Here is a 16,333-nt window from a genome sequence, read left to right as displayed (position 1 = left end):
AATGCATTTATTTACATGTAGAGAGATCAGGGATGCACCAATCCACTTTTTGGGAGTTCTGATCCGATACTGATATCTGAAAATGAATATCTGCCGATACCGATATTTGCCGATACTAAATCTGTTTATGTGAACATTATTGTGACTATGGTTATTATTGCTGTTATAACTGTGTAAGATTTCATTAGGTTGTAATAAATGACCCATCCTTACCGATCGAACAATTTTAACGAGTTTTATTTTGATTTAGCACATTTTACCTAAATACAACTATAAATGTTTGGTTTTGAAACAAAGATCTTGCTTTAAGAGTAACAAAAAATGTATGACAGATTATGATGACACGGCCCGGTGATATGTGATAGAGAAATTAAGATGTGTGCTTTGATTTTTTTAAAAATATAAACTTATTGGTTTACAGCTGTTTTGTTCTACAGTACATGTTTAACATGACATGACTTATTTATATGGCGCCTAAAAGGGAAATTAGAACCAAATATCAGCGGCCAAACTGCAGGTTATGAGAATAAAACTAAGAATTGGGTGGGTTACTCCATGTCCTCAACATGTTTTTTGATATTTTATGGTAATAAATAGATACAGACCTTTTATTACTAAACATCTGTCTCCCTAACGTAGCAGATGTTACAGGACACTTGAAATGGATGATAGAAAAATAAGAGTCTTACTGTTGCTCTTCCTTCCATCTCCAGCTTCCTCTGACCATTCAGGATCTTATGGCCAATAGTTCCTTGTACACAATAACCAGGCATGATTACCTGCAAAAAACAGTTGCATCATTAGTTTAAAATGGTAACTAACAAGGAACTTCATTAAGTCCACATTATACTGTGTTAAATCCACATTTGCTTTAATTCTTGGGGTCAAAAATTCAACAAAGTGGAAATATTCTTCAGAGATTTTTACAGAGTTGCTCCACATCAGGATGAGAATCTCCCGTTCCACTACATCCCAAAGGATGGATGTAGATCTGGTGACTGTGGTGGAAGTTGGTGGACAGTGAACTCATCATCATTGTAGAAAAACCTTCCTAAAGGACTTATTTGCTGGTCCTTTAAGGGGCAGAGCCTACAGAGAGCAGCTTGCCAAGTCAGCGGGGAGCGAAGACAGAGGTCGACATGAGGAGTTTCTTCCAGTTTTGGGTGTTTTTGTGCATGAAGTCCAAACCACAATCCATGTCATCAATGCACAGAGGACAAATTGTAAACTTCAGCCAGTTTAATAAACCCAGCTAAAGTCCCAGCGACTCGTTCTTTGGAGTTCTAACCGGACTCACAACAGTGATTTGAACACTCCAACCAGCAACGCAAGGTCACTTTCTTTCAGTCATGGTGGAGATGATGTGAGCTTTGTGACATGGTGCATCATCCTGCTGGAAGTTTCCATCAGAAGATGCTACACTGTGCTCAGAAAGGGATGGACATGGTCAGCAGCAGGACTCAGGTAGGCTGTGGAGGTTAAACCATGTCATGTTGGTACCAAGGGGACCAAAGCCCCACCAGCAGCAGCCTGAAGCGATGGATCCATGTTGTCATGATGTTTCCAGCAGATTCTGATCCTACCATGTGAATGTGGAGCTGAACTGGAGACTCATCAGACCAGCAACGTTTCTCAATCTTCTATTGTCCAGTTCTGGTGAGTCTGTGTGAATTGTAGCCTCAGTTTCCTGTTCTTACTGACAGGAGGGAACCCGCTACTGGTCTTCTGCTGCTGGAGACCATCTGCTTCCAGGCTGGACGGGTTGCTGTTGTCTTTCCATCATCTCCAACCAGTCTGTCCAGTCTCCTCTGACATTAACCAGACAAACTGCTGCTCGCTGGATATTTTCTCCCCTTCATACCTTCTCTGTAATCCTTGCAGATGGTTGTGATTGAAAATCCCAGTAAATACTTAGACCAACAAGCATGTTGCGTTCAAAGTCCCGTAAACCTCATTTCTTTCTCATTCTGATGCTCAGTATGAACTTCAGCAAGTTGTCTTCATCATTAAGTTGCTGCCACGTGATTGACTGGTTAGATATTTGAGTAAACAAACGTGTTGCTGCCATTCACGACTCACCATGTTCTTCTCATTTCCAGCCCATTTCTTGAAAATCTGCAAAGACTGCCCAGCGTGCAGCATGCCTGGCGTGGCGAACACCACCTGAAAACAGGCCACGGTTTTACATCCTGCTTTTTAAACACTTTCCAAACCTTCACACAGGGAAGGAAAAACCACGAATTAAAGAAACAACTCACCATCGGACCAGGATTGTCTGCATAGGAGCGATCGAAGGCCTTGATGTGCTTAAATTCAAACATGTTTCTCTGTACAAAGGTTTTCCGAATCTTCTGGTTGGTCCACGTTATGAAAAGCTTATAATAATGATTCGCTTTCTCTGTCAGCCCGGTGGAGAAGTAGATCGGGGCCTTCAGGTTCATTCTCTCCCTGTGGGGTAAGAGGAGGTGTTCAGAGTCTGCCCTGTTGTTCTATCAAGCCTAACAAAAGGAATACAACCATTATACGAAGCCTCGCAATCTGTATCTATAGAAAACACGTGCAATTACTGCACACGGAGGATTTTTTTATTTAATTGGCACACCAACAATCGAGACAAAACACAGCTTTTATCTAAAATCAGTCATCCAGGGAAGATTGTGATTACCTCCAGCTCACCGTCTTTTCTCTTTATTTCTACATCTGACAGATGTCCTCGTTTAAGAAAAAGATATTTTTAACTGCAAATTGTGACGTATCAACAGTGCAGCTGTGTAGCTGACAGAACAAACGACAAAACAAAAACATACAAACACTATAAAAATGGACTGAGTCTCAAAGGTGGAGCATATTGAAAGAGAAAACAATTTAAAAAATAAAACAAAAATAAAATAACTGCTCACAAAACTGCATCAATGCATCATCTCAGGTGGCAACGGACCTATTCAGTTATTCTAACTGTTTTAATTTAATCTTATTCTTATTTCTGTATTATGTAAATATACTAGCTGCTATGTGTGTGTGTTTATGGGACCTATAGTAACACTGTATTTATATTTTTAATGTATATGCTGCTGCTACAATTCAATTTCCCTACAGGGATAAAAGAAGTAAATCTTAATTAAAATAAAATGAAATAAAATGTGGGGCATCATTTCTAAGTTTAGGAATGTAGGTTTGGGTATTCTTACTCCAAAAGTATAATAATAATAATAATAATAATAATAATAATAATAATAATAATAATAATAATAATAATAATACCTTAATGACAAAAATAAAATTAATTAACTTAAAAAAATAATAAAATATTACTACTACTACTTCTACTACTACTACTACTACTACTACTACTACTAATAATAATAATAATAAACGGCTGCATAAAGGAGGGCACCGTAAGGCCCTCACCAGCAAGTCCATACCATACCATATTTCTTTATAAAGCACTTTAAAAACAACATATAGTTGACCAAAGTGCTGTACAGAAACAGCAAGTGAACCAAAACAGCTTAAGAAAATAAAATAATAAAATGGTGAAGTAAGAGATACATGAAAAAAAATAACAGGTAAAAGATAAGATAGAAAGACACAGATGACAACTCAGATGATAACTCAGTCTTGCTAAAATGCCAAAGAATAAAAATGTGTTTATAAACGGCTTTTTAAAGTCCTCTGTTCTTTTTCTTTCCGTTCCCTGAACTAGTTTGGAGCATTGAAATAAGTCTTAGAAACAGTGCAGACATCCCTCTGGGTAGCAGAAAGCCAAAAATCTGCTGCTCAGATGTCTAACCATCTTTAGGTTAGAAAAAAAAAGATTGTTAAAAAAAGGGAAAATGCAGAACTGATTCGTGAATTTATTGTAAAACTTTACCAAAACGTTTCCAACAGGATGCAGAGTTCCTGAGCTCGACCAAGTGCAAAAACTGGGATGAGAACCTTGAAGGTTAGAAAGAAAACAAAGGTGTCAGAAAGTATCTAAACTAAAACTTTTATCTCCATGTAGAACTTCAGACTGTCGGCTTTACTTTACCTTTCCTCCTCTTTCTATGCTCTCATGCACCTTCTTCAGAAAGTCCCTCTCTCTGCACCGCTTGGAGTCACGGATGGTGGTTGCATAGGTGGACTCTGAAATGAGGATGTCTGGACGGCACTTATCGATCCACGCAGCGCTGCATGTGCACCAGACCAGAACGAAGAGAGACCATAGAAAAAAAAAATCACAAATCTGCATAATTTAAACTGCTTTAGATTTTTATTTACCAGCTGTTTGTAGAATAATGTCGGATATTAAATTCTACTGAAATCTGGGTTCTAGCAGGTTTCATTCAGTTACATTAAATCCTTTTAAAGACCCTTAAAGACTGTTATGAATGAAATTTTAGACCAGAAACATTTAAATGATCCCAGAAATTTAAAACCCTTTTGGTTTCTTTTATTTAGTGGTTAAAGAAGATAACATCGACACAGTTTGCTTAAAACAAAATTAGCTTCAGAACGTTACCGCAACGCCCGCCTACCCATCACCGTACAGCCACAACCCCCCTGACCACTGGTACCACCACGGTTTACAAGTTTGTAGGGGATAAAGTCCATTTTTTTCCTCCAACAAGCCGCTGGCGTGACTGATGATGTGGGTTACTGCAAGCAGATTGCATATATAGCCACAAACAGGGCCACTTCTTGCCTGCAGGTGACACGAGATACGTAGCTTAATTGCCACGTATGAACTCAGGTAGCTATCCAAGGTCTGTTTATGTACACGCAATGCTTTATTATTTTTTTTGTGTTAAATTAAAATTGAAAAAACGCGTCACTGTCTGCTCCAAAGTTCGTATTAATGTTGTTTTTTATGAGCCAGCGCAGTTATTTATATATCAACATTATCCAATGAGCTGGCACACTGTTATGCACTTATGTTGGGTTTTATTTTGAAATATTAAACCTCCGGACCATTGGTTTATTTGTCTTCATCTTTCAATTCAGAACGACGAATAGTAAAAGGAATTTTCAAAATAAAACTTGAAATAAAACATGCCGTTTTTAATTTGATTTTTCTTTTCTGATTGTAAATCAAATTCTGTTTTGTTGAGTTTGGTTTAAAACAAAAAAATCTTGAATACATGTACTTATCTGAATCAAAGTGTGATTACGGCGTTTTACTTTGTGTATTTTAGAAGAAGCGACACAATCGGCGAGGTGTGTCGGAGTGGGATGCCTCTAAAAGTTTCAGGAGAGTAGATCTCGAGGACTGGACTCGGGCATTCCTGCTCTGAAATGTGTGCTCTTATTATTTCCCCTCGTGTCCTGATGTAAAAAAAACTTTCCGTTCACCATTACCCAACACATACTTTAAAGGCAACTTACCCTAGATGTCTGTCTGGAGTCATGTTATAGTCTCCCTGAAAAGAGAGGACATGTTTCTAAACCTGCAGGTGTTTGAATTCACCTCTGACAGAGTTGAGACTTGTTTACACTCACAGTGTAGACCACAGACTCTGATCCCACTTTGATGTGCACCATAGCAGCTCCCAGGACATGGCCCGCATAGTACGCCTTGATCTCCAGCTCATCATCCACCTGCCGGCAGCACAACAGAAACAGCTTGATTTGTCATCAAAAGAGACGAGCAGCTGGCACTGAGGAGGAAAAAAATAAATAAAACGTGTGGCCGAACACATGAAAGATGATGTCAGTGCTGCACCTCGACAGTTTGGTGGAGGTTCAAAGGAACAACTTTCTTCATGCAGTCCTTGATCATTTGCGAAGTGAAAAAGTTGGTTTCACCCTTCTTGTCGACGGTGATCTTCCGGAAATCTTCTAGTAAAATGGGACAAATGGCCTTGGTGGGGTGAGTCATGTAGATGGGTCCGTCGTAGCCCACCATCTCACTCATGTAGGGCAGAGCGCCGCAGTGGTCCAAGTGGAAATGGCTGAAAACAGTGTGTGAATGAATTAAAGCAAGTTGTGATGCGACTGCTGCAGATGTTGAGGAAGAAATAAGGGCTGGACCCTGATTACATAACAAGATATATTGATTGGTATACGTGTGGATTGATAAAAAGTAGCCAATCGTGTAGCTTAATACTACAGCCATTACTTTCTCTCAACGGATCACAGACGCAGACCCATCACCAAGCCCCCCGCACCTTTCAAACCACAACAGAAAGCACATTTTTCAATAAAAGATGTTGCAGCAAGGAAAAGGCAGAGTGAATCGTCCCGAATAAAAGTTTCAGTAGCTCACCAGCATGGCGATATCTTGGTTTTTCCAAGTCTAACAAAAAGCAAACAATTCCTGTTTGCAAAATTATTTTATTGAGAATCTGTAAAAACCCAATTCCGACTCGTTTCATCGTCTTAAAGACAATTTATGCTAGGAGACGGGTATGCAGATGGACGAAAAGTTTTGTCTGAATCCTGTCTCGGTTACATGCGTAACTTGGTCCATTTTCGAGGAGATTAGCTACCCGTCACGTGATGCAGAAAATGGAGCAATATCACCGGAAATCGCAGGGGGCGGTGTTGAGTTGTATAGCTGACATGCAACCAGCGAAAGGAAGAAACCAGAGAAGAAGAGGAACAGGAAGAAGACAACACAGAAACCACCAAAATAAAAACCACCTGAAGAAGACGCAGAAGAACGGTAGAAAACAGTGGTTTTATTCTTCATCTTCTTCTGGAGTTTTTAACGGTTGTAAACGACTTTATCGTGGTGCATTACCGCTGCCAACCGGTGTTAGTCAGTTAGTTAGGTAGTCACCACTGCTCACTAGTGGATGGACTAACTTGGCAACTGTGGCAACGTAAAAGACGTGGAAGTTTGAGGAAAGCGAAATATGTAAACGTTTAAAACAGACGTTTTATGTACGTAAGGTAGCATTAATGGGCCTTAAGTGACTCCAACCGCAAGAATGAATACTATGTCTGCACCACGTCATCGTCAGAAACCTCTGGAGCCTCTGTCAGCACAAACCAAACCAAACTCTGCTTCCTTTTTTTTTTGCAATAAATTGCATCCAATCTGCTTAACAAAATCATCCAGGCTGCATCAGGGCGAAGGTTACGCTGCCAATAACTCCAGCAGAAATACTTGGCTTCAAACAGCTTCTCGCCTCCATTGAAGTGTTTCCCCAACAAAGTGCTTCCTGATCTGAACGATGAATGCAGCGAACTGGTGCAAAAGGAGCCGTTATAGCAGCCTCTCCATTGACTGCACAGACGCAGAAAACATCTAGAAACTACTTAATTTCCTAACAACTTTTATTTGTTTGTTTGTTTTATTTATTTTCAGCTAAACGTTATTTGAATATTTATTGATCAGATTTTCTGGTCACTTTAGCCTATTCTTTTTTTCCATATATTTCTGAAGATGATTTTCTTTTCATTTGTAAAAATGTGAATTTGAATTCATAAGAGCATAAAATGAACATGGCTACACTTGATTGGCTGTACTCTTGATTATTATATATTGATAATTTTTTTTATCCATATGCTTTTTTTCTACATCATCCAGGTTTTTAGAAAAGATGAGAGAAGCTCAAGACAACAAACCTGATGATCACACAGTCCAAAAAGTCTGTCAGACGGCCGTTTTGGGTGATGTAAGAAAAGTCCGGGAAACGTCTCTGCAACGATAAAACACAATGACATTTTCACATGACGTTACGTTCATTCAGCATTTCCTTTTTATCAGCAGACACGTGCGAATCATAACCCAGCGCTGAGTTCAGGAACACTTTGAGACGAAGGCTGAAAACCGAACCAGTAATCTTCCAGTTACAGTACAACACCGCTGCCTCTGGAACTGCAGCTATTCTCTCATTTAAGAACTAAACTGTCCATCATCTTCATCATCAAAAGGTCCAAAACAGATGAAACTTAATGCCGAATATCATCTCTGAACCCGTCCAGCCTGGAAGCAGATGGTCTCCAGCAGCAGAAGACCACACCGGGTTCCCTCCTGTCAGTAAGAACAGGAAACTGAGGCTACAATTCACACAGACTCACCAGAACTGGACAATAAAAGATGGAGAAACTGGTCTGATGAGTCTCCAGTTCAGCTCCACATTCACATGGTAGGATCAGATTTTCTTGTCCCACTTTGCTCCCCTTAGTACCAACATGACCTGGTTTAACCTCCACAGCCTGTCTGAGTCCTGCTGCTGACCATGTCCATCCCTTTATGACCACAGTGTAGCATCTTCTGATGGAAACTTCCTGCAGGATGATGCACCATGTCACATCAGGGTGATGAGGTGGAACGGGAGATTCTCATCATGATGTGCAGCAACTCTGTGATGTTTCATGTCAACATGGAGCCAAATATCTGAGGAATGTTTCCAACACCTTGTTGAATCCATGACACAAAGAACTAAAGCAGTTCTGAAGGGAAAAGGGGTTCAATCTGGGACAAGAAACTAATTTTTTTTTTTTTTTAGTTTTTTTTTTTTTTTTTTAAAGCTGTATAACTCTTTACCTCATCTGATAAAACCTTATCAGATTCATTTTAAGCCTCATGTTTTTTATTCTAACTTCTTCCACTCACAATACTAATGCACCAAAAGTAATCTGTTTGTTGCACAGCTTATTGTTAATACAGTTAATGTCTTACATCGTCGTTGTATCCCATGTGCATCCCGCAGTCCAGCATGATGTTTTTGCCTCCGATGGAGACAAGGATGCAGCTGCGACCAACATCCTGTCCAGCACCTTGGAGAGGGAACACACAAGTTAACAAGCACCTAATACCGGACCGGTTTAGCATCTAATGGATAACAATTTGGAGATTATTGAGACCACAGCAGGAATATACAACACAACTGTTTTGTTTTTCAGAGATTAATGCTGCGCTTTAGTTGTCCAGCTGCCACATGTGTTGACGGAAGTAGCTTAGCATATGCTAACTAACTCACCCAGCGGTGTTACTTTTATTTCAGGCATGTTTTCTCATGAAGACGGCCTGCTTCTGCTTCTGGCACCGGAACACCTTAAAACCCGTCTACTTCTGACAAAGAACCACTTAATAAGAAGGAAATTCTACTGTTTGACACTTGGGCATGCCGTGACTTCATGCATTGTTTTCTTAGCTGTAATAAGCTAATTCACGCCTTCATATACAGCTTCCGGTTGGTGCTTTCAAAATAAAAAAATCTTGTAAGGGAAGTTAATCCAGACGACAAAACCGTGGGTTGTAACTTATTATTTGCAAGGCAAGATAAGTAATTTGTATAGCACCTTTCATTTACAAGACTATTCAAAGTGCTTGACATAAAGCATTAAAAGTAAAGAAGAAAAATCACAACAGAGTAATAAATTAGAAGAATTAAAAGCAAGATCATTTAAACGTTAGTTGGATTTTATGCATAGGCACATGAGAAAAGAAATGTTTTTACTTGGATTTAAAAGTATCTACATTAGATAAGAGTTTAATCTTCACTGGCAGTTTATTCCACTTGTTTGTGGCATAACATCTAAATACTGCTTCTCCATGTTTCGTCTGGACTCTGGTCTAGTTGACTCGAGTCTTTGGACCTAACTGTTCTGCTTGGTGTATATTCTCTCAATGTTTAAGTCCTCATTAAAGGCCATTCCAGTAATCCAGTTTACTTGAGATGAATGCTTGGAGGAGTTTCATTTGGTCTTACTGAGAGACTAAAGTTTAATTCTGTTGATGTTTCTGAGTTGGTAAAAACCTTCTTAGTGAAGTTTTAATGGGGCTGCTGAAACTCAGATCTGAGTCTATCACCACTCCAAGATTACAAACTTGGCTGGTGGTTTTTAGAACCTAAATACAGTGATTTTGGAGAATCATGCCTGCCTGTTTTAAACGCAGCACAACAAAAAGGACTGAAGATCACAGGCATCTTCTTTCGACTTCCAGCACATGACCACAGACTTCTCTTGATTATTTAGTTTTGGGGAATCTATTATTTTATCATTTACCATTTTACAATAAGAAACATATCCAGGAATTATTTTACTACTTTTAAATGTAGTTTGTCCCTGATTAGTGAATCTCTGTTCATCTTTACATCTCAGAGACTGCTTCTCTAAATGCCCCAACTCAGTTGCCAGTTATCCTAATTATTTGTCAAATGCTCCTCCAGTTGTTTTTTTTTATTCGTGCCAATAAACTTTGTAGTGTTTTGTTGCCACATTCTAACATTTTTTATTTAGATTTATCTCTGCTTTAAATTTCAAAATGAGCTAATATTTTCCACCACATGGTAAAATGTCTTCATTTAAAAATATGTGGTTTATGCTCCATTGAGAATAAAACACAGGCTTATGAGATCAATATTAATTATATTTTATAGTGTTTATTAATACAAAATGTTATTAAGCTTACTTTTCTGAAAAATTGTTTGCATATTACCTTCTCTCAATTCTTCATTCATTCATTTTCCTAACTGCTTAATCCAATTCAGGGTCACAGGGAAGCTGGAGCCTATTCCAGCAGTCTTTGGGCAAAAGGCAGGGTACACCTTGCCAGTCCATTGCAGGACCACACAACCACTTGTGCTCATAATCATTCCTAGGGGAAATTTAGAGGAACCAATTTCCCTAACATCAATGTCTTTGGACAGTGGAGGAAACTGGAGTACCCAGAGAACCTGTGCATTCACAGGGAGAACATGGAAACTCCACACAGAAAGGACACTGACCAAACTTTGCCCCCAGCCAAGGATTGAACCAGTGTCGTTCTGGCTGTGAGGCCACAGTGCCAACCACTTTGCCACCGTGCAGCCCTTCTTGAATTCTTGTATAATAAATTTCGCAGTTTCGGTTGACTTTATGAACACCTTTATTTTGAAGGTATTGCAAAAACTTCCGGTACTTCCCGGTCCGAGTTTGCGCAGTAGAGGTTGGTTTAAATAGGAATGACCTGTCGTTTCTTGGAGTCGGAACACTGTAATGCTTAATTTTCCTTTTATTTAGAGCTTCTCTCGCAGGTGACGCATTTTTAAAAATAGTTTTTTTACACTCAGAAATACTTATTTTATATCCTGCAGCGGGTTGTTCGTCGTTAAACACATTTTCTCATTCATTTGTCTGTTTTTACCTACAGCACTTCCTTGTAGAGAACCATGGCTGGTTCTGAGGCTGCAGAAAACCAGAAGTTCTGCTTGCAGGAGGTTCTCGACACTTTTAAGTTGTGTCTGTCGCAAAACAAAGAAGTCTATCTTGAACACTACGTGGCGGGTTGGCGTGGTCTTGTAAAGTAAGTCATTTAGGCGTAAATTTTCTGACACGTGTTGCTTAACCACAGTGATAGGAAACGTTTGTGCTGCATTTCGGGATGAAATGTCTGAGAAAAAGCTAAATAAAATTATTTATTTAGCACATTTCATACACAAGGCTATCAGATGTGCTGTACTTAATCAGAAGAAATAGACAGTAGTGTAGGTTGCATGTAATGAGAGTATATGAAAATTAACGAAATGAAAAAGAAAAATACTTTATTAATCCCCAGAGAAATTCAAGTATACACACACACACACACACACGTATATATATATATATATATATATATATATATATATATATATATATATATATATATAGAGAGAGAGAGAGAGAGAGAGAGAGAGAGCGAGAGAGAGAGAGATAGATAGAAATATATAAATATATATAGAGACAGATATATAGATATATAATGTTCAAGAAAACCTATTTTAGAAAAGAAAAATATCCTCAGTTGATAACAAAATGTTGCAAATAAAAATGTTTTAAGATAAAAGTTTGCATCAGACTTCAGGTTTTCTGATAGTTTGTTCCAGATATTAGAAGCAGAAAAAGAAAATGATTCTTCTTCAGTTTAACTCTCAGGTTTGAAAATAAACTTGATCGAGATGATTTTCTATCTCTGTGTCTCATGATGTCCAGATCAAATCATGTATGCATTTTGAACCAGGGCCGTAGCCAGGGTTTTAGAAATCCAGAGGTCCAGACCTCGGTGCCCTCTACAGCCTTGTTAGTTTTAAGGGGAATTGGAGAGACCCTTCTTATTTCCCTCAATCCCACATTTGACCTCACGTTGTGCAACCTGATCCTGTAATGTGATATATACAGTTGTGCTCATATTAATCATACCCTTTCATGAAAGAAGGAAAAAAACAGCTGCATGTAAAATAAGCTGAAATTGACTAAAGTAATAATAAATAAAAATTTTATGAAAATCATTACATTATTTTCTAATTCTGGTTCAATATAAATATTTTATTTTAAAAGCAAACAAATAAGATAATTTATTACACATTACATCACTCATAAAGTAATATTTAGTTGAACAATCCTTTAATGTTTCCGCTCCAGTCAGGTGTTTTCTGTTCCTCTTAGTCAGACTTCTGCACCTGCTGACAGGTATTTTGTCCCACTGTTCAACAGAGAAGTGCTCTAATTTGTCCAGGAGCAATTTGTTTGTTTTTTTCCTTTCTTTATTCAACTCAATTAAATGAAAAAACAGTGTCTTATATTACTAAATTATATTTTTGCAAATTTTTAGTTATTGTTCCTTTTTTTAATCTCCAGTTATTTGAGTGACTGTTGTAAATTCAGCCTTTTCTTTAATGAAAGAGGATGACTACATATGAGCACAACTGTATGTTGTATGTATACGTATGTTGTTTGTCTAATCTTGGACGTGTTTTAATAGAACCAAATATTGTTGTGCCAACTGGCTCAATGACAATAAAGCAAAACTTGAAGCCTTGTAGGCCTGGCGGGAGGTGGTATCAGTGTTTTTGGAATAACGGTGTGTTCACACCAGACGCGTTTTGAGCATCAAGAGCATTAGGTTTACATGTAAAGTCTTTGTGGAGGTGCGTCAAGGAGGCATCAAGCCTTCTTGCCGAAGCTCACGCACCGAAAATTAAAATTTTTTTATAAGGTTGATGCGCATTACGCGCCGCAAAAGCCAGAGATGGAAAATCTTAACTTTTGCTGCTTGAAGCAGGGTGTCAACCAATCAGCAATCAGTGCAATCAGCATGGAGCTCCTGGAGTAAATGGTGAAACTCACCAAACTCAGAATGCCTACAATTTATCTGGAAAAAAACTAACTTTGTCGTTTTATTTTCTTACTTTTTTTGGTCTGTTTGGACGGCTGTAAACCATCACTAGAAACTGGTGTCAAAATGTGGAAGTGAACTCTGAACTCAGCACTGCCCCCTAGTGGATGAACTGACTTAACCATTTCAACATAAGGGAGTATGATAGTGGTGGTTTATAATGTTGACATTAGGGCCGCTCGATTATGATAAAAATTATAATCTCGATTATTTTGACTGAAATTGAGATCTTGATTATTTAACACAATTATCCAGTATTTATAAACAACGCTGCGCGTCGTGGTGTTCTAGACTCTGTGTCGTGCATTATAACCGTCTAATGCACGGTTCCGAGTTGTTTAATCCGCTTATATAGGAACTATTTTACGTTTTATGCCAAACAACCGCTGTCAGGCTGCAGCGCGTTTCTCTCATTCACCTGTTAAAAGACAGCTGATCTGAACCAGCTGGTTAACGCGTTGCTATGGTAACGCCCCGTAACGGAGGGATATTACAGTGTTTAACTCGCCGAACTATGTATAGGAAAATAATGCAGCCAGTTGTCACTGACAATGGTATAAACTATGTTTAGGTGAACTTCCACAACCTACTGCAGTTATTCTACATTGACCTGCAGCCGGAGCCGACTGAGACTGGCCGCCTGGGAGTGCTTTAGGACGGGAGAGGCTCCCGCTGCTCCTTCCTTACAGTAACTGCAGAACAATATGTGCCTTCAAGTCAGTCGCCAAAACACCAGAAAATTCTATAATAACTCCAGTAAAAGTTGCTAGATTTGTCGCTTTTAACAAAAAAAGTCTCCAGATTTAGCGAGAAAGTCTCCAAGTTGGCAACAGTGTCTGAATGAAAGCAAAGCGGCTGTGGGAGGAGTTTACAGCACAGCGCTGCAACGCCAGAGACGCTCAATTAACAGCTGAAGACAGCAGGAGAGGAAACTGCAGAGAGAAAAATAATCACACCCTTTTATTTTTATAATCGTTGAAAACCCAGATCGTAATTTAGATTAAAAACCGATTAATCAGCCAGCGCTAGTTTACGTACTTCAGGGATCATAAATGGGCTTTAATAGGTTGTATTTGTTTCTTTTGAAGACTTCTAAGAAGCAGAAAGTGTTTATTATGACCTGATGTGTACAATGTTAGTTGAAAGATGAGAGTTTTCTTTTTCACACGACTGTAAGTAGGCGGAAACCTCGTCGGAACGCTTCTGATTCCTGGAATTCCTCGTGTGAGCTGAAGTGATTACTTGTCTAGGCGTGACACTGAGCTGTAAAACCGGCGGAGTTGACCGAGTTCGTTTGTTCATCCCTTCAACAGATTCCTGAACAGCTTGGGGAGCGTTTTTGGCTTCATCTCAAAGGATGCCGTCAACAAGATCCAGATCCTTGTGGGCCACCTGAATGGAGAGAACGGCTCCGAGTACGTCACCCTGCAGTCCATGGTCAAGTACGAGCTGGACAACGAGCTGGTGGACCTGACCAAGAGAGGCAGTCATCCCGAGTCCGGCTGCCGCACGCTGCTGAGGCTCCACCGGGCTCTGAGGTGGCTGGAACTCTTCCTGGAGCGTCTCCGCACCAGCACCGAGGACAGCAAGACATCCGTCATGTGTTCAGAGTCCTACAACGAATCCCTGGCCCAGCATCACCCCTGGGTGGTGCGTAAAGCGGCGGGCATGGCGTTCTGCGTGCTCCCCGGCCGTCCTGCTTTCTTTGAAGTGATGAATGTCGGACCTCCAGAGCAGGTTGTCGCCGTGCTGGGAGAAGCCCTGCCTCTCATCTCCGAGGTGTACCAGATCACAGAAGAACTTTACATGAAGCATGACCTGCTTGACTTGCCGTAGAGAAGAACGAGCCCCGTTCACTGCTCCTGCACACGGCGGCGTATCTGTATCTGGTCCCAGTTGGAGCTTCCTGTCTCTGCGTCAGTGTCATATGTACAATTCACTTGAATCACATTTTATATGATATTGCATGTGTATCTTTTTGTCATTCACCTTGTAAATATCTTTAAATTCTGCTTCTATGTAGATAAATCAGCTTTTGATTTAAATAGACAAAGGGAACGACGTGATTACAGTTAGCTTTACTGAAAGCTAAACGCTGCTTTTTCTTAATTATTTAAAAACATTAAAAGGAGACCAAGCTGACATTTACAACATGTAGCTGCGTTATTTATAACAAGGTAAGTTCCCTTCATTTAGCTTGTAAATCAGACAGCAGATATGTACTTCTGACATATTAGACATTTCTGCGTAAAGTGGAAAATGTCTGGATTTATTCTGTTTTCCTCATGTTTTAGAGATCGGTTCTGTTACAGAGGAATTACACATTAATCACAGCAAAGTTTGTATGTTTTCTCAGAGAAATGTCTGGTTTTTACACTTCCTCATACAGTAGTTGGGTTAAATATTTCCATGTTTAGGCTGCTTTCATGCAACTGGGTGATTTCATTTCAGTGTTTGGATGTTTTAAGCTCAGAATGAAACTACAGAAAAACATTCCTAAAAGGTAAATAAAGTAGAACAGACAAATTATTAGATTAAATCACCAAAAGCTCCTGGAATGGGTTTTCACTGATCTAAAATATTTATTGTTTCACAAATTCATGTAGATTAAAACTTTTATTTGTTAAATGTATCTGAATGAGAGATTTAATGAGATCACTGTACAACAAAATGAACATGCACTACTTGGAACCACTGTTCAGCATTGGAAGAAACGGATCAAATAATAAAGAAAATAGAAATAAAATAGCCTGTGTGTGTATTTATGTCACTTATTTTGGTTTATTTGATTATGTTCCAGATTACCAGCGGTCTCCTCGTGAGCTACCATCCTGCAGGTTTTAGTGTTTCCCTGATACAACACACCTGATTCAAATGAAGAGGTTCTCCAACATCTTCTGCACCTGCCTGTTGATGAACCATTGTTTTGGGTCAGGTGTGTTGGAGCAGGGAAACACTGGAACCTGTAGGATGGTAGCTCACGAGGTCTGGAGTTGGAGAGCCCTGGTTTAGAGACATGATAAATAAAACCTGTTTAAACTTCATTCCTGGAGGGCCAGTATCCTACAGGTTTTTCTGGTTTACAGGCTCCAACACACCTGATTGAAATGACTAAATTACCTTGACAAGAAGCTGTTGGATTCCTTTGGTATGATTCAGGTGTGTTGGTGCAGGGAAAACAAAACAAAAAGGATAATATTCTGTGGAGTGAATCTTATTCAGCCCAAAACCCTGCTGGGATGGGCTCCAGCTTCCCCGCGGCCC

General features: G+C 39.4%; 2 protein-coding genes across 2 annotated transcripts in view; one reads left to right on the top strand and one right to left on the bottom strand.

Moving 5' to 3' along the window:
- The window catches only part of ints11 (integrator complex subunit 11), a 24,616-nt gene extending 15,524 nt beyond the window's left edge, over window positions 1-9,092 (bottom strand). Inside the window, exons 1-11 of the mRNA XM_079239034.1 lie at window positions 8,913-9,092; window positions 8,612-8,709; window positions 7,552-7,625; window positions 5,702-5,930; window positions 5,479-5,577; window positions 5,365-5,399; window positions 4,031-4,169; window positions 3,872-3,936; window positions 2,259-2,448; window positions 2,080-2,163; window positions 690-779 (exon numbers count right to left, since the gene is read on the bottom strand). Coding sequence (XP_079095160.1) covers window positions 690-779; window positions 2,080-2,163; window positions 2,259-2,448; window positions 3,872-3,936; window positions 4,031-4,169; window positions 5,365-5,399; window positions 5,479-5,577; window positions 5,702-5,930; window positions 7,552-7,625; window positions 8,612-8,709; window positions 8,913-8,940 — 1,131 coding nt within the window. The 5' untranslated portion in view covers window positions 8,941-9,092. The remainder of the gene's footprint in view (window positions 1-689; window positions 780-2,079; window positions 2,164-2,258; window positions 2,449-3,871; window positions 3,937-4,030; window positions 4,170-5,364; window positions 5,400-5,478; window positions 5,578-5,701; window positions 5,931-7,551; window positions 7,626-8,611; window positions 8,710-8,912) is intronic.
- Window positions 9,093-10,885: 1,793 nt separating this feature from the next.
- Window positions 10,886-14,905, top strand: cptp (ceramide-1-phosphate transfer protein; the record flags this gene model as incomplete). Its single annotated transcript, XM_079239873.1, has 3 exons — window positions 10,886-10,952; window positions 11,069-11,221; window positions 14,383-14,905. The coding sequence occupies exons 2-3, from the start codon at window positions 11,088-11,090 to the stop codon at window positions 14,903-14,905; spliced, it is 657 nt and encodes a 218-aa protein (XP_079095999.1). The 5' UTR covers window positions 10,886-10,952; window positions 11,069-11,087.
- Window positions 14,906-16,333: the final 1,428 nt, after the last annotated feature.

Source organism: Telmatherina bonti (genome assembly GCF_933228915.1).
Source record: "Telmatherina bonti genome assembly, chromosome: 4".
NCBI classification, from domain to species: Eukaryota; Metazoa; Chordata; class Actinopteri; order Atheriniformes; family Telmatherinidae; genus Telmatherina; species Telmatherina bonti.
Note: the sequence above shows the minus strand (reverse complement) of the source record. Positions and strands in the feature narration are given on the sequence as shown.